Here is a 25,563-nt window from a genome sequence, read left to right as displayed (position 1 = left end):
GTGTCAAAAGCCTTTTAGTGCGAGAGGAGGGAGAGGGGTTCTACGTCAAGAGACTTGGGAGTTCATTTCTCAATACACATCTTTTGAAGACTTCCTCTAACAATTGTATATTATTATATATAATTTTTTTTCTATCCTTTAGTTCAAAGGTTTGTTCTTTAGTTGTTTGGTTTTCTTATTCTTTTTTGGTTTCTATCGTAAGCCTCAAGATATGCCTCAACTTAAATTATTGACCGTTTTGTGATATTTTTTTTAATGATATTCTTATTTATAGAAAAAGAAAAAAAAATTAGGGTTACTTAAACCCTAAATTCTAAAACCTAAACATATTTTCATTACCTAAACAAAGAGAGAGTTTTTGGTGATATAAAAAAATTTACTTTGGTAATAACTAATAAGTTTTCTTTTAATTTAATTTGTAATTTTTTTAAAAAAAACTCTTGAACTAAATAATTAAATAATAATTTTTTAGTCGAAGTAATTCTTTTAATTGGTAATAACTAAATAATTTTTTTAGTCGAACTGACCGAACTTTAAAATAATGTTATTTTAATATTTATATAATAATGTTATTTTTTTAAAATTTTGTATATTTTTTATCTATTATTTTGATTTTCTTAATTTTTTTTTATATTTATTCGATTAGTTAAATTTTGAAGGTTAACAGATGGATTCAATTATATTTTACTCTAATAATCAATTAATAAATTTTAATCGAACGGAGCGCGTGCACACCCTTAACTAATCGAAGTGAGCGCGTGCACATTATCCCTTTTATTTTTTCCCTTTTGTCGGCCGGGTCCTGCCGCCTGACCGCTCGTCGCTATTAACCCACGAGTCGAGGCCTTGTCCACGTGTCAACACGTGACTGGGAGGCCGTGCAGAATTCCGTTTCACAGGCGGGCGTCGCGTAGTTTTCTAACAACGTGAGAACCAAGTCCTTGCCCACGTGCTAAGTAACCGGACAAGCCGGTTACCACACCGGTTGACCTGTTGTACTGGTAACGACCTCTCCCCTGGCTGGAGTTTAATACCACTTTTTACAGCTATTCCCCTTTATTTTGACTAAATATCCTACTGCCCCTTAACTAATGAAACACGACAGTTTCACCCTCAGGTATTTGAAAAATACTTAGGTTCACCCGATATATCAAATGCATTTTAATTTTATCATATCATGCAAGGCATTTAGATTTGATTAATTAACTTTTTATTTGATAATTTATTTAACCAAATATAGGTACATTATGTGATGTTACAATATCTAAATTATTTGATATAACAGACAACCTATACATTAAATGTACCTAAACATTGTCCACGATTTTAAGCTCAAGCCAGATGAATAGCCTTTTTATGTTATTATAGCTTGATATATGACCAAATTCATATTTTTATCCATAAATTTTTATGTTTTTTTAATGTGATGATATGAATTTTTCGTTATTTTGATTATATCACTGAACTTGATTTTCAATTCATTTTAACTCTTATATTTTGAAAATTTTTCGTGTGTCAATCCAAATTTTTCGTTATTTTGATTATTTCTATATTTATATTTTTGATTTAATTTAATATTTATATTTTTATTCGTAAAAAAAATAAAGTAAGAAGATAAAGTATACATTATATTCTATTCATGTCAAAATATAAATGTTAAAATGATTCGAAAATATAAATTCAAAGGTGTAGTTAAAATAATAAAAAGTTCAAATTGACCACAAGAAAAAAAAATATCAAAGTATATGACTTAAATTAATTCGAAAATATAGATACAAATGTATAATTAAAATAACGAAAAGTTTAAGTGACTATACAAAAAAATATATATATATATAAAAATACAAAAAAAAAGTTTGAATTTTGATTTATATTTGCTAGATTATCTTGAATTTAAAGGCAAATGAACTATGAATTAGTTATATTGAAAATAAAATAAAAATTTAAATTTACTTTTTTTGTATATGGATAATCGAGATAATCTCATTTATTTAATGTTTTCTTTTTGAATAAATTATAAATTTCTACAATTAAGAGAATACGAGTTATTGTAAAGGGATTATTAACGGATGAAAATTGGAATTCTATTTTTATATTTATAAATAAAATATAAAATTTTAAAAACGGAATTGATAATTTAGATTAAAAGTGCATATTTCATGTAAAATGTTAATGGTTTTAAATTTAAATTCAAATTTGAATCTTGACAATAATGGGTTAAGAGGTCGGATCACAATACTTCGTTTAGGGTGCTAACTGAAGCAGGTCATAATTAAGGGGCCTACAAGTAATTATCCCAAAAAGGTTTCCCCATTGAAAAAAAAAGAAAAACTATTCTCTCTCTCTCTCTCTCTCTCTCTCTCTCTCTCTTCCCTTTTTGCTGCGGTTGGAAGCATTCTGGCGGATTGGATTGGTGTTCATTCTCTCTCTCTCTCGACTTTCTGTCTCTGAGCTATGAGAAGAATTTGATTTTAGGGTTTGGTGTTGCAGAAGCCGAGAATTTGTTTGTCAGTTTGATCGGCACAACTTTTGGGGCTCTTTTTGACTGGGATTGGAGTTGGGTTTGCTTCAAATCTTCTGGGTTTCGACTCTGGTTGCAATTCGAAATGGAGAGGGACTTCTTGGGCTTGAATTCTAAAGATTCTTTGGTTACAGTCAAGGAAGAGGCCGTTGAAGGATGCCAAGACCCAGGTGCTTGTGAGTTGAGCACCATAGAAATGTTATTTTGTGGCTAAATTTGCACCGGTTTGTGTTCTTCAGTGGCTAAGGAATCGCTAATTGTTTCTAGTTTGGTTAAATTTTTTAATTCAATATTCGTGAAAGAAACTGTGAATTCTTGCGACTTATGTTTTTACTTCTATATATGCTCTGCTCAAACTTTGAATGATGTGGTACGTCTCTACAAAAATAGAAAAAGAAAAAAAGAAATGGTTGTATTGCATAATTAATAGGAACTCTGATCCAGAAGTGTTTCTTCAAAAGTTTTATGTGAAATCTGTACATCTAATTTTGGTTCATCCAACAAATTTATGCTGTTTTTGTTGCATTTTTTATTTTTTTTCTTTAAAAAATACTTTATTGTGTTTGTTCAGGTTACAGGTCAAATCTTGGATTTTGGAAAATAAGTTGATTAATTCTTGAATCTAATCCTAGCTATGAGAACTAGCTCTAGTTTTTACCCAAAGAAGTAGAGATTTCTTAGGGTGGGTGAGAGAGGTAAGAGGTCTTAATATGATTTTCTTTTCAAGAAGAAGACAGAGATCTAGAATTTTTACCAGTTTTTAGATTCCTGAGCTCTGTTCAACTTATTGGGATGTCTCTTTCAATTTTATTTTTTTTTTCATTCTTTTCTGGGCGCAATTGATTTGCAAAATCTTCAAACCCCAAATCTGAATCTAGCTATGCAATTCAAAGAGTGTTTCAAGTGATCATTAGACGCCCATTTGTTGTTTTCGCTTTTCAATTTTCAATTTTCAAGTGATCATTAGACGCCCATGTGTACTAAGTTCTTACTACAGTTTGTGATCATGTCATCATGGTCTCCATTCTCCCAACTCCCAACTCCGGTCTATAGATGTCGATGAGGTGGCATTCAGAACAATGAAATTATGTGTTGAGAAATTATAGAATCTAGATGGAAATTAGAAATTATAGGATTATTAAATTGTACAATTTGATATTAGGATTTGGGTTTGATTTGAATTTTATAGAATCTAAATTTTAGATTAGATTTGTAGGACTTCTATTTATTTTGTTAGGATAACTAAGTTAAGGTAATTATGATAGAATATTTAGTTATTTGTTATTTTTTTTTAGGTTTTTGATTCTTAGAGCATTGCCGTTTTCAGCATGCATTTTGCTACTTGTCTGAGCTCAGATTTTGCACATGTTAGTACTTAACTACCCAACATTTTGTGAGATACAATAAAACTAGTCTTACAGCCCATTTGATAAATTTTCTTTTCTAGCTTTAAAGGAATTCTGTAGTCACATAATAGTTAGAAGCATTTTCTCTAATTTAACCATTCTGCCTTGTTACTATGAGTAATATTCTCAATAAACTCTCATTTTTTTTAACAATTGATCTGAGATATCTAAACTCTTTTCTTGAAATTAATTGATTTTCAAGTTTCACCACAACATTATCCATATTTCTATTTTTACTAAATTTTTATTTGTCACTGAAAATAAAAATAAATAAATAAGACACAGTAATTCATTGCTAATTTTGTTTGTGCAAAAGCAAATGACTTTTCTATCTGGTGAATATAATAGCCTGGTGTACCAATAGTTCTACTTATTTGTGGCCTAATGTCTAATTCATTTCAATAGAAGCTATTTTAGTTTAAAGTGTATTTATGCAGTTCTTAATCCAATCTGACTACTATGAGTTTGGTCTTTTTTGTTGGCGTTGAACTTAAAGCTTGTAGTATGACTAACTTGTTATAGTTGTTCACCTGAAATTTGTAGCATTTTCAAAAGATTCAGGCGTTCGCTGGTCCTTGCCAAACAAGGTTTCTACTCTTTTTCATTTTATGTCACTTAAGGTTGCTCAAGAGGAAAAGACTGGAACTACAGGTTCATTTGACACAGCTCACAAGGTTTGTTTTATTCCATTTACTTGAATAAATTACACTTCAATTTTCATGGATTGTTTGGTTACACTATCTGAATTCATCCATTCCATTTGCTTACCTTGAATTGTCTGTTCCAGAGCTTTTGTGTGAATTCTGTTGCATGTGTTGGTTTCTACAGTGATTTCTAAACAGTTTTGATAATAACAATTAGTTTATTAGCAACTGTCACATGTAAGTTAACCAATATCTTTGTTTCATTTTCCTTAACGGTTACTTTTTCAGAAACTTGATTGAAAAGGAGAGAACCATTTTTAGTGAACTTATTCTGTGCAACAAAGTACACTTTCAATGCATATTTCTCTCAATGTTAAGCTGCTTCTGGCTGCAAGCTGACTAATATCAGTTTCCATGACTAGTTCTTTAAAATTCATTTTTGTGGTGGTGGTCAGAACTTTGCAGGTGCTACTGTGAAGCCACAATTACTTGGAGGGATCCCTGTAACAGCACCACATTCAATACTCCCTTCTCTTGGTTCTGTTGGGGGAACCACTGAATCACGGTATCAAAGTGTTTTATACTCAACTTCATTTACGTTTGTAATATGTTCACAAATAAGGAATTGTAATAATTTTGAGCTTCAAACTAACTGAAAATGAAAAAAGTCTTTGCCATATGGTCCATGGGTTTAAGGGTTGGGGATTCACTGATGCCTTGGATGTCTCCTAGAGGATTTTTCTGAATGTCTTGGATGGCCAGTGTGCTGACCCCCACGCTGAGTTTCTGGTCATGTGGGCTTTCCCCTTTTCCCAACAACAACAACTAAAAAAAAAAAAAGAGAAAGCATGAAGTGTAATGTATTTTTGTAGGTTCAGTTCCAAGCCTGGAGCTCCTGCTCAATTAACCATCTTCTATGCGGGGACTGTGAATGTGTTTGATGACATTTCCCCTGAGAAGGTTCTCTCTCTCTCTCTCTCTCTCTCTCTCCACATGCATGCATAGATGGTTTTCACTTTCTATGTTTTTGTTGGTTCAGGCTCAGGCCATTATGTTCTTGGCGGGAAATGGATATACCAATGTTGGAAACATGGCACAGCCAAGGGCTCTGGCTCAGGTCCCTGCCTTCAAGCAGGTTGGGGGAGCTGGGGTTCTTTCCAATCAGCCCACTAATGCATCACCTAGCTCTAGCCTCTCGAGCCCCATATCTGTTTCTTCACATCCATTAGGCCAGTCTAATGGTGGTTCTAGTACCAATGATGAAGTGATGGCAGTTAAATCAACTGTGGTCTCAAGCACTCCAGCTAGCAAAGTTGACCCTCCAGAAGTAGTCACTCCAATAAGAACAATTCCGGCAGGTACTATGATATCTTCAAGTAAGGCATACTAATGAATAGTGGCTCTGATATTTTTGAATATTTGTGACTAGATTTCTGAATACATACTATGTAGTTTATCTTGAAAATGACATTGGAAATTTTGCTTGTGCCAGATGGGTTGGTATTGTATAGTTCATCTTGAAAATGTCTACTTTAACATGGTTCTCCAAAATTGAGTTGTGAAGAGAATATAGTGAAAAAGAAATTTCTCTTTTTAAGCAACGGTAAGGTTTCTCTTTTGTAACTGAAAGGTCAAGGGTTCAACTTGTGGAAATGACCTCTTTGTTAAGCAAGAGTAAGGTTGCATTCAACATTGATGCTCCCCTAACCCTTGCAAAGTAGGGAGCATTGTCCACTAAGCTCCATATCAACCTTCCCTCCTTCATGAAGCCTAATAAAAAGAAGGAACTCACTTCTCCTTTGCAGTTTGAATTTTGATCATGTATTAGTTGCAACCTAATTGACTTCTACATTTCTTTTTCACAGATGTTCCCCAGTCCCGCAAAGCATCTTTGGCCCGTTTCCTCGAGAAGCGCAAAGAAAGGTAGGCTATTAAACTGTACACCACCCCCAAACTTTTGGGAATTGAGTTAGGCAGGGAACCGTTGTTCATGGTTTTCAACTTCATGCTCTATATGGCCTTGTAGGAAAATGTCCTTTCGGTTTTAGAGGTCCATGTCTAACTGCTATTTGAATTTTTATTTATTTATTTTCTTCAGCATATATATGCAATACATACATATTATATACATATATATATATATTATCATACATGGTGGTGATGGAGATGAAAATTGATCTATGGAGTATAAATCCCGGCCTGGATGATCGATGAGTTGAATTTGCGAGCTTGATGAGATATAGTCGTCTTAATCAACCACTGGGGGAAGTACTTCTCCTTACGGGGTTTCTGTCAATGCATGCAGGGTGATGAACTCGGCTCCATACAACCCGTGTAAGAAATCTCCTGAATACGACCGTGACACACCAGGACTTGGCGGTGCAAGTCCTGCTGGTTCTCCCAACCAGCAAGGGGAGCGGCTGTGATGCCCAGGTGCCAATCTTCAACCTGGAAACTAATGCAATGTTATGTAGTAAGATATATACAGATGTAGTAGCTCCAATGGACTTTGCTGTCCTATTCTACTTTTGTTATCTCCCACTTGTTGAGACTTTTGAACTCGACCAACTTCAGTCTCTTTATGTAAAATTTAGCACACTTAACAGACTTTGTGATGTAACTCAACGTCAGTGACGCAACTGGAAAGTGTTGGCTTTGTGAATCTAAGCTTGTGCTTAGAAGATCTGTACACTGTTGTGTTGGCCCTCTATCCTCCTCCTATCAGCTGCTACTAAATTTCCAGCTGTAGAATGAGAAATTTAATGAAGAGAGGCAGCTTCTAGAGGTCCCTTTATAAGGAATATGAAGCTAAAAACATTCTTTAAAGTTCTTATCTTTTTGTGTTTTCACAAGTTTATGCATGTTTGATGATTTGTTGTGTGTGTGTGTGTACTTTCATGAAATTTTGCCCCTTCTACTTTTATGAATTTTTTGCTGTTTTAATTACATTATTGAATTTACATTTTTGAGTCAATTTAATTCTTATACTTTAACATTTTTCATGTAACAATCTAAACATTTCGTTATTTTGATTATATCGCTATATTTGTATTTTTAAGTTAATTTAATTTTTATATTTTGATGTGTAAAAAAAATATAAATTGAGATGAGTTAATTTAAATTTTTTTTATATATCAAAATATAAGAGTTAAATTAATTTAAAAATGTAGGTATATGAGTGTAATTGGAACAATGAAAAATTTAAGTTGTCACATAAAAAAAAGTTAAATTAAGTCAAAAATGTGGTACAAGAATATAATTAAAATAATAAAAAAGTTTAGATTGATACAAAAAAAAAAAAGTTAAATAATTAAGAAATTTAGTCGATAGTTGACATAATAAATATTAAAAGTTAAAAATGATTAAAATATTAAAATCTAATCAAAATTCAAGTAAAATATGTCACACTCCAAACAGATTTGGGAGTCATCCATCTAGAACTCTCAGAACAAGCCACGTGGCAGAGGTTCATGGGATAGTGAAAGACGGCAGCCAAATGGCACAAGGAGGCAGCGCCACTTGTCAACCAAATAGAAGGTATCCTCCATTACGTGTCAACCCATTCACTCTCCCTTCGTAGCTAAGAAAGAAATCTGCCTTCTTTTTTGTGTTCAAACCAACCCACGTCTAAGAATAGACGCAGAAACAGAAAGCATTTCGGAACAATCCAGATCTAGGGTTAGGGTTTCGCAGAAATGGCGTTGGAGTGGGTGGTACTGGGCTACGCCGCCGCCGCAGAGGCGATCATGGTCGTCCTCCTCACCCTGCCGGGGCTCGACGGCCTCCGGAAGGGCCTGATCGCGGTGACACGAAACCTCCTCAAGCCCTTCCTCTCGGTGGTGCCGTTCTGTCTCTTCCTGCTCATGGACATCTACTGGAAGTACGAGACCCGGCCGACCTGCGAATCGCCGGATTCCTGCACCCCCACAGAGCACCTCCGCCACCAGAAGTCCATCATGAAATCGCAGCGCAACGCGCTCCTCATCGCCGCCGCCCTCGTCTTCTACTGGCTCCTCTACACCGTCACGCACTTGCTTGTTCGCGTCGAGCAGCTGAATCTGCGCCTCCAGAGGATGAAGAGCCAGGAATAGGTCGATTCCAGAGATCATTAATCGTAGGTGAATTCACACGCTGCACTTGATCCTTTCTGTTTTGTTTCCTGTTTTCCGTATGCGAGACTTCAAATTAGCTAATGTGTAGCCTTCCTTTCGTTTCTGGTTGCATGTTCTGGATATTTTTGGCCAATCTATTTTTAGAATCTGAGTTTCTTCATCTGTTGAAGAGTCAGAATTGATTGATCAGAGAGATCCCAATTTGCACTGTAGATTTTCTTTTTGAATCTTTATAAATGGTTGAAGTGGAGAAATTCTTTTTTTATATTTATATTATGGATGATTTGGTTTGGGTCAAATTTTAATTCCCTTATTGAATTGATTGATTGATTTTGTGTAAATGGTGCCAACAGACTTGTCATGGTACCCACTCACTTGATGTCAACAGTGGCTGAAACCCCCAAAAGAAATCTACTAACTCTAGAATTTTTTTTTTCTTTGTGTGTTGGGACCCGCCATTGAGGATTGTGTGCCAGTGAGGATGGCAAAAGCTGCATAATGATGATCTTATTGGTACCTTTTTTTGGGCTTAAAAATAGTTGCTCTTCCCATAAGGTAAAGGTATTCGGGATAATACAAATGTAATTAAACTCTGAATTTCCACTACTAGGTTGGATGTCTAAATAGTAAAGTTGGGTGGGTTTGCTCATACAATTTTATGTTCTTGAGTTTGTGAGCAATGTTCTGTTTTTTATGTCTCGATGGTGTTCTAGTCATACAGATCACCATTTCAATGGGGTAAGGGCTGGTGATACTATCAAGGAGGTATTAACAACAGGTTGTAATCGAGAGTGATAAATGGTTAGTTATCGGCCTAAATTCCATTTAGTTGGACATGTAAGAACACTTTCTTAAGTAATTGACGTACCTAACCTAACCTAACCTCTCAGGAAGCAACCAAAAAGGTTTCAATAGATTTCAAGGAGCAGCTATGTTTTTTTCTGGAATCCTGTTAGATGCCAGCATTCAGTCCACTCTTTTGAGTAGGTGTGGGATATTAAAATAGTTCAAACATGAGCCATTGTTTTCCAATTTTTGTAGAAGAAGAATGTTTTCAAACACTTTCAGGGGATCTCGTTCCCATATTAAGAACATGTCTGTCAATCCCTTAAACAAAATTTTACCTGCATTTCAAGTTTAAAGCATATGCCAAAATCAGTTGTAAGAAATAATTTTCATCTTCATGCCTTATTATAACATCATCTACACTTTAATTTTTATTAATCTTACATTTCATATATTGAGTTTTTGACTTGCTCAACTTGTAATTTTTAGGTTTTATGATGTTTGTCTGTCATAAGATTCACTCGGATGTGGTGTGACCAAACATGGTCTTATCAAAGAATTAAGAGAGAGAAAAATACCATGTACTAATATAAGTGTTTATTATCCGAACCTATAATATATGTATGTCTTTGATATTTCCTCTCTCTGATGGGTTTTCTTTCTTTCTTTAATCTTAATCTTGTGACAGGGCTTTAGCTTTTGATATCCATAGCTTTATTGCTTTCCAGGATTATACAAACCAATCTTTCTTTGGACTACTTTATTATCAAGTGAAGTGACTAATTGTCATACAATTCAAAAAGATTACTAGTAATAATGCAAAGCACCCCCCCTTTAGTTAGTGCCAACTTCACAAAACCGAAAGCAAACTACTTAATAATGGGATCGTCAATCTCAAGTGGGTGTGAAGGGTTGGAGTCTTGGGCTCTGTTTGGTTATATTTTGTAAAAAGAAATTAAAGACATTATTGGTTGGACATGATTTTCGAATGCAGATGAAATTGACTTGTAAAATCAGCAATAATTAACAAATCATTGTTTATTGGGAGAAAGGCAATTTAAGATGAATTTCTTAAAAGTAAGTTCTGAAATCAATTTATCTATATTGAATAAAAATGTTCCCGAACTTTGCTATTTTAGTTGTGTTGCACTTTTAACTCAGCCTACTTTGACTACTTGTGTTTTTTAACTGTTTAATTTTGTAACAATTAGATATCTTTTAAACTTGCTTATTTAATGAGTGTTGTTAGGCAGATAGAGAGATATTTAATTATTGTAAAATTAGACAGTCGAAGGGCATAATAGATTAAGATCTAAGTGAGAAGTTTCACGGCCAAAATAACAAAATTTAAGGACATTTTAATGCTTTAAACCGATTTTGAAGGGGATATGATATTAGATTACCGTATGACTAGTTTCATGGTAGTGTGTGTCTAGTATTAAGATATAAAATTTTAAAGTTGAAGTAAAATGTTCTTGTTGCTCAGGTGGTCCTCTTTTGCTATATGATTATAAGTCTTAAGTATGCATTCTCTCATCAAATTAAATATTTTAGTATATTTAATCACTTGAATTCCTTTTCTTTAAGGAAAAATTGATTTTCAAAAGCCCCATAGGCTTCTTTCTACTTTTTTGTTTCAGAGGAGCTGTCGAGCTGTCTGTATCTTCACTTTGAAGTTAGGAAGATGAACTTAAAAAAGGTCACAAACATAAAAACAAAAGCAAAAGCACATTGAAACAAAAAGCAATTCTTACCTGATTTAGGTCAGAGAAAGACATCAATTTCATGCATTTCAAAAGGAAAAAAAATACTTAATTAGTTGTGATAATAATTTAGATTTGACTAAATACAAAAAAAGTAAAATACAAATTAATTAATTTAAAATTATTAAATAATTGAATATATAAGTAGATTCATATGTCGGTGTACTTTAGTATTTTTATATTAGAAGATTTTTCTTTACTTTTTTTTTTTATAGTCGAGAAATTTATAACATAGAAAAAAGGGAAACTGTATGCAAGCATCAGTAGGACATATTCCGAACAAAAAAATAAAAGTGAAAAAAAAAAAAAAAAACACCAAATGAAGAACATTGGAATCTTGGGGGAAGTCCCAAGATGATGCAAACTAAGGTAGATAACTTGGGTGCAAGTGTGAAATTTCTCATTTTAAGGACTTCTCATACATTGTTTTATGTACGTGAGAGGAGTTAATTACGGTACACGACAGGATATCAGGTAGGAGGCACAGTGCATGGTGCCTACAAAGAACCACCTTCACAGGAGGGTGAAATTTCCACACTGCAGTTGGCATGATTCGAATTTGCATCATTGAGTGTAATCTATTACCTGAGAACCAACCGTACTACGCCTATGGGGACGATTAAGATAGATAAGGAGTAAGTGGACCAAAGACAACTCTTATAAAGATAGAGAGAATTGAAGAATAGAAAAGTACATCCAAATAACGTTATGAATTAGATGAGCTAACTGGTCTATCAGCTCTTTTGACCACAAAAACAAAGATTGTTGTCCTCTCAATACATATAATAGACCATCTCTTAAAGACAATTAATTGGATTTAACTGATCCTTTACTTATGATATGGACAAATTAAAAACTTATTTCTTAACTAATTTTAGGTTTTATTTTTTTAAACAAAAATTGTAAAAGTTACACAAAATAAATAATTACCTTTGTAAGAGTAGCATTTTGAAAATAATAATGTCCCGAACTGGTTTGTCAAAATGTTCATTAAAAGTACAAAGAAAAGGACCCAAAATGTGCATTGGATTCTTAGGTTCCTAAAGTGCCATTGCCATTGCCATTGTTGAAGGTGGGGCCTCCTAAGTCCGAAGTCCTAACCTTTGTTTGTTGAGTGAGGATGACCAGTCAAAAAAATAAGAATAAAATTAAAGCAAAAGGCTCAGCCTCTTCTCCACTATAAAGCAAAGGCTCCTTGCCAGTTGAATTGCATCCAAAGTGCCAAACATGGTCTAAGAATAAGATACTCATTTCCCATGTGAATATTAATATGTTCCACTCCATCAAGCCTGTGAAAGGAATTTTTGGGGTTAAATTCGTATTCCTTATGGGACTAAATTCGTATTCGTATTCGTATTTTTATTCTTATATTTTTATATTTTTTTGAGTGATTATTTAATTTTTTTATTATTTTGATTAAATTAGTGAATTTAATTTAACTTATTGTATTTTAAATTTTTTTATGCGATAATTTTAACTTTTCATTGTTCTGAATCTGTAATTTTAAGTTAATTTAATTTTTATATTTTTATATATAAAAATAAAATAAAATAATAAAATATATGTCATATTTTATTTTATGTCAAAATATAAATATTTAATTGACTTAAAAATATAAATATAATAATTTAATTAAAATAAAGAAAAATTTAAGTGGACACAAAAAAAAAAAAGTATAAAAACAAAAATATAAATTTATATTATGTAACAACTTCTTCCAATTTGAATAAATAAGAATTTAAATTATATAAAGAATATAAAAATATTTAGATCGACAACCTCATATTTAAATTATATTTCCTTTAAGTATCCACTCATCATTTTAGAAGTACATTGTCTTGGACAACTAGATAAACGGGTAAGCAAGAAAAATTTACAATAACAACCTCTCGAGCTCTCCGAATTTACCAGCATACCACCACCCGACTTGCACGTAATATTTCATAGTTTACAAGGACTGAAAGGTAAATTCAAACCCGAGTTTTCATTAACCACGTGCGCATCGGCCTCGCTAGAGCAATGTAACTAGACCGCTGGCCACTAACCACAGGGACCACCACCGGCGCCGGAGCCGGAGCAACCTCTTATCGCCGCCGCCAACGCTGCCGGAGTATCCGCCACGCTCCGAGAACCTTGCATAGCACTTGCCCAGGAACATGTCACCCCACGCGGCCGATCCGCACTCGCTCTTCAGCCGCCCGATCGCCTCCGACAAGCAATCGTTGCACTCGCCCAGGCTCAAATCCTGCACGCACTGCGCCTCGCCGTGGACGCTGCCCGACCCGCCGACCCGGAAGTACTCCCCACCGGCCGTGAGGTACTCCATGACCGAGTCGCGGCTGGTTGATCCGTCGGTGGCGTACCCGGCCGCCGGGCCGCATTTCTTCATGAGGACGGACTTGTCCTGTACGCTCAAGAAGGGGGTGTTGTCGTACTTGACGAAGCAGCCGTCGAGCTGCAGCGCGGCGCCGGTGGCGTCGGGGCAGAGGAGGCCGAGCTGGCTGACGGCGCGGGCGACGCAGGCGCGGCACTCGGAGCCCGGGAGGTCGCCACGGCACTGGAAGAGCCCGTAGACGACGTCGCTGGGGGTGGAACCGGGGACGGAGATCTTGAAATTGTTGAAGGCGGCGGAGGCGGCGGAGTTGACGAGAGAGGTGAGGAGGGAGTTGACGTTGGATTCGTAGGGAGTGTTTGGGTTGAATCGTTGCTGAGAACAGCCAACGTAGATGAAAGAGTCGATGGCGGAAGTTGAAGGGTAGAGGAGAAGGGAGATGGAGAGGAGGAAAACGGAGAGAGAGCGCCGAGTGAGGGCCACGACCGCCATGTTTGCTGGCTGAAGCTCTGCTACGTCTGAGAGAGAGAGAGAGAGAGAGAGAGAGAGAGAGAGAGCTTTATCGGGAGGGAGTGAAGACACATTCTGAGAGAGAGAATTTTATAGTTAACGTTGTTGAGCATCACAGCAAATATTAAATTTTATTTTAAAAGTATTTTTTATCCAAAAACCCGATCCAATAAGTTCAGTCATGTCTTTTGTTTACAAAATTTGAAAAATTAATTTTTAGTTCTGTTTATTTCAGTCTCCATGTTAAGACCAATTGTAGGGTTCTAATTTAACCACTCAAGTTGAGTTTTATTGTCGTTAGCCAATTTCTAAGATGGAGTTCGTCAAGGGTAATGAGTTGAGCTCAAACTCGAGTTTACTTTATTATATATAATATAATATTAAATAATTAAATTAATTATATTATTATAATAATTTAAAATTTGATAATTTTATATTAAATAATATATTTATAAAATTATAAATAAATATATTAATGTATTCAAAAGATGAATTTGTTAATAAATTATTTACAAACTTCCAATCGAACACGTTTATGAGTTTCTAATCGAATCTATTAGTATTCTTGAATTTTTAATTGAATATGTTCACAAGATTTAACGACTAAATTTTATTGAATTTAAGATCGTTTCGTTTACAAATTGAGTTTTAAAGTTAAATTCAACTTCAAATCGTTTATTTTAACGAATGAATTCGAATGAAATTTTAACAAACACCAAGCCTTTCTTCAATTTATTCTGGAGGTGTTCATTTGCAACCCTAACAAGCACCTCTAGAAAATGGGAATTAATTACTGATATCGTGTTGTATTGATCGATAATGTTAATCCCTTAAGGTATGACAATTCAAAAGAAGGGCAAATTGAGTACTTAAAAATTTATTATTTTTCTTAATATCAATTTTAATGAATGATATTATAAAATTATTTATCTATTTTAACAAATATATGAACATTTAATCTTTGGTTAATTTATTTATTTTGACAAAAACATATTTATTTATTTAATTTATTTTATTATACCTTATGATATTGCAATCAACAAGAAGAACATTAAAGCAATATAAATAAATGATGGATAAAATGATATATAGTGGTTCGGTGTATTCCAAACACTTACTCCACTCTCTCAAGATCTAATCACCCTTAGGATTCCATTAAATCTAACAAATACCAAGATTTTCTTTTAGCTTACTTTTAAAACTTCAATCATACACATACACGTACACCTAGATTTAACTAGATCTAGGTAACCGATACAAACAACGCAAACAGATCTAATAGTTACACATATTATCCACACTTGGATGCAAATAAAACAATAGAAATCAATAATATTATAAGGCGACAATAAGTAAAAAAATGAATCAACCTCAACCTTGATTGGAGAGAAAAAGGAGACTGCTTGTAAATATGTTCTCCAAATACGTCGGGGCTCACTAGTGAACGTAGAAAGTTGATTCATGAGCTTCAGATTGATTGAATACGAACTTGAGTGCTAATGAATGTTGTTCAATGCGTTGGGGTTGCAAAAATATACTATAGATGTACTTGGGGGGTTTTTATACCAAGTCCGGACGCTGTTGTAACATTTCAATTTCTGACTGTTGGGGCAAGGGTCGACCTTCTGAAAGCTATGGGTCGACCTTGGTTTGAAATATGGTTGACCTTTGAAAGTTATAGGATCGACTTTAGGCAGCATTATATCACATATTTCTAAAATTTCAAAAACATAACCGTTGGACAACATAGGTCGACCTTCGGTAATTCTAGGGTTGACTTTTGATCTATATTTAGACAAAATAACTTTATACAATATTTATTTACTTGAAATTAAACTTAAATCAGTAAAAAATAATTTTAAACAAATATTACTATTTAATATATTTAATGTATCGAATTATTTATAACTTGCAAAAATAATTTTAACACTGTATATCATATTACACAATATATTTGCTATAACAGAAATATTACTATTTAATATATTTAATGTATCAAAATATTTATAACTTGCAAAAATAATTTTAACACTGTATACCATATTACAGAATATATTTACTATAATAGAATAATTTATAAATTAATTAAAAATACTTGGGCACTAAAAATCCACGTATTTATATAAAATACTTTGTTATTCATCAAAATCAAATATAACAAGTTGGCTCAACAGATAATACTCCGATATCATGATGTCTGCGACTATATAATAAGTAACAAACCTATATCATGTACCCACAACAATTATGCAATAGTAAGCGTATTCCAAACTGTAATCAAATCCAAATCATTAATCAGGACACAAGCTTTGTGGTTGTTCTTGGATTCCATCCAATACACGAGACAAAAACACAGATGCTTCATCATCAACCTGTCAATTGTTATGTCCAATCCAATGCATCAAAGTCCTATCCAATCCAATCCAAAGCTTCGTAGCCCAAAGACACCATTGCTTTGCTTCTAAGCACTGCAACATGGAAGTCAATTTCAACCCAGAATGAGCGTTTGTTTGTGTGCTAAACTGCTGCCAGAAGAAGAGGAAGAAATGAGTCGACTGCAGTTAGCAGTGGTTAATTTACGCGTGTTTCGTAGCAGAAGCTTTCTCCCTCGCCATCTGCTCGAACAGGCTGCCATCATAAACAGCTCTTATCGTCTCCTTCTGCAGCAAACCGTTCTTGTCCTTGCAGAGGACGTACAAGATCTTCCATTCTGTGTAGCTCGCCAGCCTGCAGATCGACACGAATTGTTTGTTTGTTTGGTTAGAACATAATCTAGCTAGGCACCAGGAAACTGATGTTGAAGTGTGCAATATGACAAACCATCCTCCAAAGTCCCTTGGCTCCCGGTTTGCCCTTAGCATCTTCATCAATTCATCGGATGTCAAAGCGTGTGCATTTGTCTGCGCGTGCTTGCTGAAAATCTCCTCAAACTTGGAAGGAACGAACCTGCGAAAAACGAATGCGATGAGATGAAAAAAGTACCCACTTTACTACCATTACAAATCCATCGTCACCACCACAACCCGGAAACAAGAAACATTATCTTCTTTGCTCTTAAGTGTCAAAACTGAACTCCAGATAACAAAGACAATCCCGACAAGATAGATCAAGTTTCATCTATCAATACAATTCATTTCTTGATCAAGTTTTGTTGTATAGTACTTCCTAATCTTATTTCAGTCTCTTTAATTGCAAGTATTACCCAACAAGATAGATGGTTTGAGCAAATAATTGGAATACAAGTCCATGTGAAGTAAAGATGTGTTCAGATGAATGTCGCAGAATCAGTCTCTCAAGAGGTAAAGCAACTAAGGTCCCTTATTAGCTCAATTAAGATCAGTTTACAAGAATTCGTACCTTCCCTGTTTATCATAGACACCGGAATCACTCCCGTGCTTGGATTTCTCGATGTTTTTTATCTCAATCGGGAAGAGCAGGGAAGGGAATTTACCCTGCAACATAAAAGAAAAAAACATCACAAGAAGAGTTGAAACCATGAAACTCAAGCCAGATCTTTCAAATATGGTACTCAACTCATTTAAATGGATAAGTAACAAAGGCCAAAGTTTGGCCTAAGTTGAGAGTACATAACATCAACCCTTCAACTTTTGGTTCTCATTGCTATTGATTTTATTGAAGCCGAGCATTGGTAGCAACAATAAGGTTGTTGTTCTTGGGTGCAAATATGACTCTTTCCCAACTCTCACAAAAAGGGGAGCCTGGTGCATCAGGGCCACCCTTTTGTATCGGCATGATTTATTATATTGTCTGAAACCACATGGTTTTGTAGTTTTTGGATATTAGGTCCACTGTGAGTATCAAAACAGAATATCACGTATCGATGAAAGATGCAATGGTCTCAAAGTTTGATCATTTTAATCCACCTCCTCGTCCTCCAACCAACAAGGCAGCAAATTTGTTGTACAACAAAGCCAATAAATGGAGACAACATGTTACTATTGGAAAAATTAAAACTTGAATCTTGATTATCTCTATCATAGCCAAGAGAGGTGATAAGTCTGTTGGGAGTGTTTCAAATTAAAGGGATAAGGAGATAAGAGATTAGAGATTAGAGAAAATAGAAGGTTACAAGATAAGATGATAAGGTAAGGTTGTTGGGAATCTTTTAAAATAAGGTGATAGGAAATAAGAGATAAAATTCAGAAAAAGAGGATAAAACAGCTCATGAAGGATAATTCCAGTAGAGATTCAAGTTTAAATTTTATTATTTTTATTCAAATGTATTCTTGTATTTTAAGAGATATTTGAAAGGTTTTTGTGTATATATATACCACACTTATGTTCAATAAACGTTCCTATTTAATCGAGTATTCTCTCTTCCTGCTCGAGTGAAATATCCTTCATACTGTGGTAATTCCACTAAGGTACTCAGTAAAGTTTTCCTCCACTTAACTTGTTTTAATCTTGCTCAGTTACAATTAGCCATTACTATTTGATTTCCATGTAAATCCCAAAACACACATGGTCTATATTCACCTTAATCAGAATGAAAATGCTTAGTGTTACGATCTAAGATCATATGAATCAATTGTAGTTTGAACTCAAAACCTGAAAATTGGGGGTTCCAAATTAATCAGTCCAAGAAGGAACAGTTCATAGCTCCACCATATGAGATCGGCTATATGGATCCTATAGTTGGGGATTTATCTCCCATAGTAGCAGATTGTTAATTTTCCAGGAAAACTGGGTACTACTCTTGACAGAAAACTCTCCATCCAAAAAGCATATAAGCATGACATAAACACCATGATAGAAATTAAGCTTCATGGTCACGACCAAATCAACAATATTTGACCTAATATCTCTGAAAACACAAGCATATTATATTGGGTTAATGCAAGAAATAAACAAGAATATGATTATTTATTTTCCTGGGACTTTTGACAGCCCACTTTCGCTTTACCTTTTCAGCACCCTAACAAATAATCCTTTCCAGTTCCCATTCCAATGAAAGAACAAAGAAAGAAAAGGAAAAGAAGAAAACAGAGCAATCAGATGAATGAGTTCTTATACCGAAAGGACAATAATCAGCAGAACAAGCAAACCTAGATAAAAGACTGAATCTGTTCATCTTCATACATATATGTTTAATATATATATAAAGAGAGAGAGAGAGAGGAAATACAGGGCGACTTTTTTTACTGAGTCCGACGTTTATGAAAACGGCGGCGAAGGATGATAGCAAGATGCCGCAGCCAATTGCCCGGAAACCTAATTAAGGAAAAACAAAGAACATTATTGATGAAAGACAAGAGAAAACCCAGTAATTAGTTCTTAGAAATGAATCAATTGATAGTGCAGATACAGTCATTAACGAAGTGAATCAAAACTCCACAGACAGAGAGAGCTAGAGAACCTTGGAAAGTTTCCCAAGGATAAATGACCCCATCTTTGTTCTGATCAAAGAACACAACATGTTTCTGCAGCGCGCTCTGATTGTCATCACTCGCACCTGCAACGATCGAGTTCCGTGAGCAGATCGATCGTCAGCCATTTTGAGGAACCAATATGGACGAACAAAAACAAAACCCAGAAAAGTGAATTTCCATACCCTCGTGAATGCTGCTCGAGGCACGCTTGGAATCACCCGAACTCGATGCCATCCCTCTCAACTATAAAGTATATATATATGTATATATATTATTCTCTTCTAATCAAACTTGTAGATATATATATAATTTTCTTCTAATCAAACTTGTAGAGAGAGAGAGACGAAGAGATCTGGCAATGGGTATGAAATGGAGGAAATGGAAATGATTCGAAGGTGGGTTTGCTCAGTACTTTAAGTTGCTTAATTGGGATATACATGTATGTATGTATACAGACACAGACCCAGACACAGACACGTGGATCAATCAATAATCATGGAAGATTGATGAATTCCGGCCAACTTTCAACACGTAGAAAAGCAGCCGAAACGATCCCTTGGTTCATATCCGAAGCAACATATTATATACTACTGCACAGACGCCTTCGGAGCCCACCTCTCCTCTCCATTTGCTGAATTCCAGTTCGTTTTCAATTCTCCCAGCTGAGGATAATCATAACATTGTTTTGTGATCAATAATAATAAATAATTACACATTATCTCTACGAATAGAAGAAACTCATATAAATCACATAATACGCGTAACTGAATCTATCAAAACTTTAACACAACCCGTAAGAGGATTACCGGTTGATGATACCCAAATTCTACTTTCTCCCCTTTCACACTAACCTTAATAATGAACGTAAAATATATAACTGTAATTATTTACGTGTTAAGTTGAAAGATGACAAAACCTCCTATTATTATAATAATAGTAGAAGTAATCTCCTATCAAAATTTTTTAAAAGAGCATTTGAAATGGGAGAAATTTTTAGATTCTTGATATAATATTAAATTAAAAATTTATATCGTACAACTTTTAAATAAAGAATTCTAAAAAAAAAAAATAACATTCTCAATATTTATTTTGAATTAACTTTTTCACAATTTTTTTTTTAGAATACTTTGCATATAAAATTCTTTAGAATATATTATAAATCATTTTTTGAAATTATTATGTATTATAATATATTATATACATAATGTGTAAAAAAAATAATATCTTTTGACTTCTTAAAGAGGTTGTGGGTTCTAATATTTTATATACTAGAGGAAATTTATTATTTTTAAATAAAAAATTAAATAAAAGTAATTTTAAAAAAATAACATAAATTCTCAGAAATGTTCTATTTAAACCAAATATAGAAATGTAAGATTCTCATAAAAGAATACTCAACATTTCTGAAAAATGTTTAAAATTAACAAAATATAGAATGGTATAAATTCTGAGAGATCATTCTCAAGAATTATGAATTATAAGAATTTAAAAACTTATCCCGTATATTAAACGTCCCCTAAAAATTATTCACATCTTATAAATAAAATAAAATTTTAAAATGATGAATTATCTTATTAAATCCTTTAATTATCTTATCATCATATCTCACATACCAAAAAATTATTCTTGATTATCTAATGAGATATTTTCTATCAATTCTCACGTAACCACAAGATAATTCTTATGGTTCATTCATTTAAGATTTTATAAATCATTGTGATGCAATGGAATCCAAAGCAAAATGAAAATTCTTTTTGAAGCAACCGGAGAATCTCTTCCACTTTAGTGGGTTAAAAGGAATTATTCCGGGGATGGCCACTCCTCTGGTTCACGCTGCTACATTTTCTTATGCCAAAACGATGTTGGACAGTGGCCAAATTTATATTTTTTTCACGTTTACTTTTGATAAATTATTCAATTTTTTTGTTATTTAATTATATTATATAAATTTAATTTTTAAATCAATGACCTTTTTTTATGTGATAATTTTAATTTTTTATTATTTTGATTATAGCAATGAATTTGATTTTTAAGTTAATTTAATTTCTGTACTTTGATTTTTTTATGTGATAATTGAAATTTTTTGTTATTTCAATCACACTTCTAAAGTTATATTTTTAAGTCAATTTAACTCATATATTTTTATGTGTAAAATAAGATAACAAAGTACATTCATACTTTGTTTATGCTAAAATACAAAAATTAAATTGACATGAAAATACAAATTTAGGGGTGTAATTAAAATAATAAAAAAATTAAATTATCACATAAAAAAATCAAAATATAATAATTAAATTAGGTTGAAAATACAGATTTAGATATATAATCAAAATAACGTGAAAATTCAAGTAATCATATGACAAAAAGAAAACGGGAAAATATGAAGAGAAAAGTATAAGGTGAAAAAAAATTTATATTTTTTAGTTAATTTAACTTTTATATTTTTATGTATAAAAAAAGAATAAAATAAAATAACAAAATATAATCATATTTTGTTTACTTTAAAATACAGGAATTAAATTGACTTAAAAATGTAAGTTTATGGGTGTAATTGAAATAATAAAAAATTTAAATTATTATATAAAAATATAAAAATTAAATTAATTTAAAAATATAATCAAAATAATAAAAAATTTAGTTAGTTTGTGGGATTGAAGAGTGAAGCTACTTATATATATATATATATATATGATATTATTGAAAGATAGCAAAATATGTAATTATTATTTATCCGAAGGAGACTTTATATATTGAGTGTAGTGTCTAGAGAATCGATATTATATATAATTACGCCGACAATCGCAGGCGTCCACGTTTTGTTGGGGGCTTTAAACGACTTAAGGCGGAAGGCATCGACTTTGAGAAAGTTGCTTTTGCTTGAAAGCCGGGGAGGGAGGGAGCAGTGCTTCCACGCAACACTTACTTGACTTTATATGCAAGCTGTATGAAGGGTTAAAATTTAAGATTTATATATTATATTCTGTGTTTTATATATTACTAATACTATCATAATCGTGCTTATGTTTTTGTACGGAGGTACCCGATCAACGCACAATCTTCGATCAATATCGTTTCACTCTCTTTAAAACTTACGACTTGACGTGCTCTCGAGTTGAGCGGATAAATAAGTATCTAGTGGGCCGAAGTTCGAGGCCTAGCCCCTCAAATATATGAAGATTGTTAACAATAGTACGAAAATAAACTCGATCTCATGACATTACGGTAATAAAAACACATGAAAAAGGAATGTTCATCATAGCGCTCGAACCCACGACCACAAGGTTAAGCGCCTTGCGCTCTATCGATTGAGCTAAAAAGGATTCTTTCGCTATTGGAAATTGAACCCGAGTCTTTCAGGTGAAACCTGAATATCTTGAATGACTACAGTATTATAACAAATTCATTCTTTTAAATTACCCTATTAATTCAAAAACAAATCTTAAATTTTAAAAATTATAAAAATAATAATATCCTAACATGATAATCTATCAAAACACAATCTTAAACTCTAAATTGTAAACGCAGTGATTAAGGAATTTGATACGTAATTTGATTAAGGAATTTGACGAAGAATTAGTTTCTTCGTCAAATTGTTTGACAAATAATTTGATTAAGGAATTTGATACGTAAAACGTAACAAAATATATAACGTTTCTAAAAGGGAAATTTTATTCGCAGCGAGCGTTTTACTCTTCACAGCAATTAAAAATTTAGTTTTATTCTTTTTACTTTTTATAGTCAATTTAATAACTTTTTGCAGTCAATATTTTTCAAAAATACCCTTTTCTACACAAACAGCCATTCACACACATTCATTTCTTTTAACATCTTCAAACCTTAACAATTTTGATTCACAAATATAAGTTTAGAAAATAAAAAACACATATATACATATATAAACACATATATATACAATACAGACACACAAATATATATTTTGTCCACTTTCTCTTTCATCACCAGCCATACAATGCTACCCAAACACAAAAAAAATTCACAATGAACAAACACAAAAAATAGATGAAAATAAATAATCACACACTATATATATATATATATGCACACATACATATAAATAGAAAGGAAGCTCGGCAGCCATGCTTCATCAATCGCCCAGAATCTCATATATATATATATATATATATAAACACACACATACATATATATATATTTTAATTTAAAATAATTTAATAAAAATATTAAAATAATTTTGAATCTTATTTTCATCATTTTATATCTTAATTTAAAAAATATTTTAATTTTATTCTAATAAAATTTTATCTTATAAATTTTAATAAAAATTAGCTTAATTTAAGTAGTTTAATTAATGTTTTTAGTGAACGAGTTGATTTGTCGCAGACACGTGTTGTTCGGATGGCAACAAAGGAAGACGAGGACGGGCTGCCAGTGAGCCATAGAAACGCTCGCGTGGTACGCAATAGATTTGATTTGATCTGACAACTGCCCTCTCACCACCCAACCACCACCGCCGGCCGCCACACCCACATGGTGGGAATGGGCTCTTGAAATAAATAAATTCATCCCTTTGTTTTGAAAGGGATGGATGGCGATTTTAGAAGGAATGGGTGACGGGTAATTGATTAAGAAATAAAGTGAATCTAAGGGTAAAAAATGAGTTTTCAAAATAAGATATTTTAAGTATATTAAAATAGAGCTGCGAAGAGTAAAATCCTCGCTGAATAGAATTTCTTTTTCTAAAAAGTTGGTGGTACTTTTTTGTTTTTTATTCACATGACTAATTTACCCCTCTATCGAAGAAAATATCTTTATAAATCAAGGAGTATTAAGTACTTCTACATAAAAATTAAAGCAGGCCGGTTGCCCTTCCATCAAAGAAATCTATCTTCACAAGACTAATTTGTCCCTCTATTGAACAAGAAAAGAAAATTTTAAAAATATGAATTATTAAGTGCTTATCAAAACTACAGAAAGTGACTTATTTAGTTTTGTCAATTCACGTCGGTGACTCGTTCATGTCCCAATTGGCCAATACGTCCATTTTTAATGTGAAAATTACAAAAAATTAAATTAATTTTTTTAATCAAATCAACTAAAATAAATTAATAAATTAATTACACTCTATAACTACTTTATCAGTTTTGACCCCATCAACTAAATTTACAAATATGTTGTTTTATTTAAGTTTTGACACATCTAATTTTGACCTTGTCACATTTTTAATTTAATTATTTTTCTTGAAAAAAAAAATAACTATAGAGTATGATTAGTTTGTTTGAGTGGTTATACAATGTAATTAGTTTGTTTGAGTGGATAAAAATATTTTTTTAAAAAAGTTAAAAACAATTGTGTCAATTTATTTTAGATTAATTATTAATTCTTATCAATTTTAATAGCTATCCAATTGGGGGATTAGAGGTTTCAAGTTCAAATCTCGTAATATAATGATATGCTTAAACAAGACTTAAGCATGAATGAATTAATGATGTTATTATTAATTGGCTGAACTCATCCAATTTTAATAGTTATACTAATGGGGAAAAGAGATCTTAAACTCGAGGATCAAAATATGATACATTTAAAGGGAATAAATTGATGAATATTATACATTTAGTAATTATATTATTGTCGATAGGTTGAACTTGTCAGATTTTAATACCCAAACTAATGAGGATTATAGGTTCTTAGCTTAAAATCTTTTGGACCGTATCGGCCAAGGCAGGCTTGACCCAATTCAGAAGGCCCAAAGATCGCTCGGCTCATGGCCTGATCTTGGCCCAACTTCAACCTACAGCAATTATCATCATCATTGTTGTACTTTGACACTCCCGCTCCTACTATCAATCTCATCTGCATTTATTGTAGGTCCTGTTAGCACCATACCTTCGCCAAAAAGTTTCACCGATGCCAGAAGTCTCAATCCCATCCCTCTGCCATAATAGAAGAAAAGATACTCGCAAGTTAGGTGAAATTCTATTCACAGTGAGAATTTTACTCTTTACAGCTATATTTTAATATATCTAAAATACTCTATTTTGAAAACTCATTTTTACTCTCAGATTCACTTTTTTCCTCAATCAATTATCTGCCACCAATTCCTTTCAAAATCGCCATCAATCT

General features: G+C 33.0%; 4 protein-coding genes across 7 annotated transcripts; 2 read left to right on the top strand and 2 right to left on the bottom strand.

Moving 5' to 3' along the window:
* The first annotated feature begins 2,346 nt into the window (after positions 1-2,346).
* Positions 2,347-7,254, top strand: LOC127798162 (protein TIFY 6B-like). 4 transcript variants are annotated; one of them, XM_052331518.1, is made up of 8 exons: positions 2,347-2,413; positions 2,491-2,697; positions 4,450-4,601; positions 5,027-5,136; positions 5,444-5,531; positions 5,611-5,929; positions 6,437-6,494; positions 6,877-7,254. In XM_052331518.1, the coding sequence occupies exons 2-8, from the start codon at positions 2,607-2,609 to the stop codon at positions 6,995-6,997; spliced, it is 939 nt and encodes a 312-aa protein (XP_052187478.1). In that variant the 5' UTR covers positions 2,347-2,413; positions 2,491-2,606; the 3' UTR covers positions 6,998-7,254. The 4 variants fall into 4 exon arrangements, 3 of the variants coding, with proteins under 3 accessions (XP_052187478.1, XP_052187479.1, XP_052187480.1); XR_008022346.1 differs by adding an exon at positions 6,064-6,174 and having other exon boundaries at positions 2,354-2,697; positions 6,877-6,964; XM_052331519.1 differs by having other exon boundaries at positions 2,359-2,697; positions 4,471-4,601.
* Positions 7,255-8,157: 903 nt separating this feature from the next.
* Positions 8,158-8,948, top strand: LOC127796512 (uncharacterized). Its single transcript, XM_052328674.1, has one exon. The coding sequence runs from the start codon at positions 8,267-8,269 to the stop codon at positions 8,660-8,662; it is 396 nt and encodes a 131-aa protein (XP_052184634.1). The 5' UTR covers positions 8,158-8,266; the 3' UTR covers positions 8,663-8,948.
* A 4,070-nt stretch (positions 8,949-13,018) lies between these two features.
* On the bottom strand, positions 13,019-14,125 carry LOC127797730 (plasmodesmata-located protein 7-like). Its single transcript, XM_052330857.1, has one exon. The coding sequence runs from the start codon at positions 14,054-14,056 to the stop codon at positions 13,244-13,246; it is 813 nt and encodes a 270-aa protein (XP_052186817.1). The 5' UTR covers positions 14,057-14,125; the 3' UTR covers positions 13,019-13,243.
* Positions 14,126-16,338: 2,213 nt separating this feature from the next.
* Positions 16,339-20,159, bottom strand: LOC127798542 (probable peroxygenase 4). The gene is made up of 7 exons (XM_052332167.1): positions 19,647-20,159; positions 19,452-19,547; positions 19,221-19,306; positions 17,432-17,526; positions 16,895-17,020; positions 16,655-16,801; positions 16,339-16,542 (listed from the first exon to the last, which is right to left on the bottom strand). Exons 1-7 carry the CDS (start codon positions 19,696-19,698, stop codon positions 16,536-16,538), a joined length of 609 nt encoding a protein of 202 aa, XP_052188127.1. The 5' UTR covers positions 19,699-20,159; the 3' UTR covers positions 16,339-16,535.
* Between the last annotated feature and the right edge of the window lie 5,404 nt (positions 20,160-25,563).

Source organism: Diospyros lotus, chromosome 3 (assembly GCF_014633365.1).
Source record: "Diospyros lotus cultivar Yz01 chromosome 3, ASM1463336v1, whole genome shotgun sequence".
Classification (NCBI taxonomy): Eukaryota; Viridiplantae; Streptophyta; class Magnoliopsida; order Ericales; family Ebenaceae; genus Diospyros; species Diospyros lotus.
Note: the sequence above shows the minus strand (reverse complement) of the source record. Positions and strands in the feature narration are given on the sequence as shown.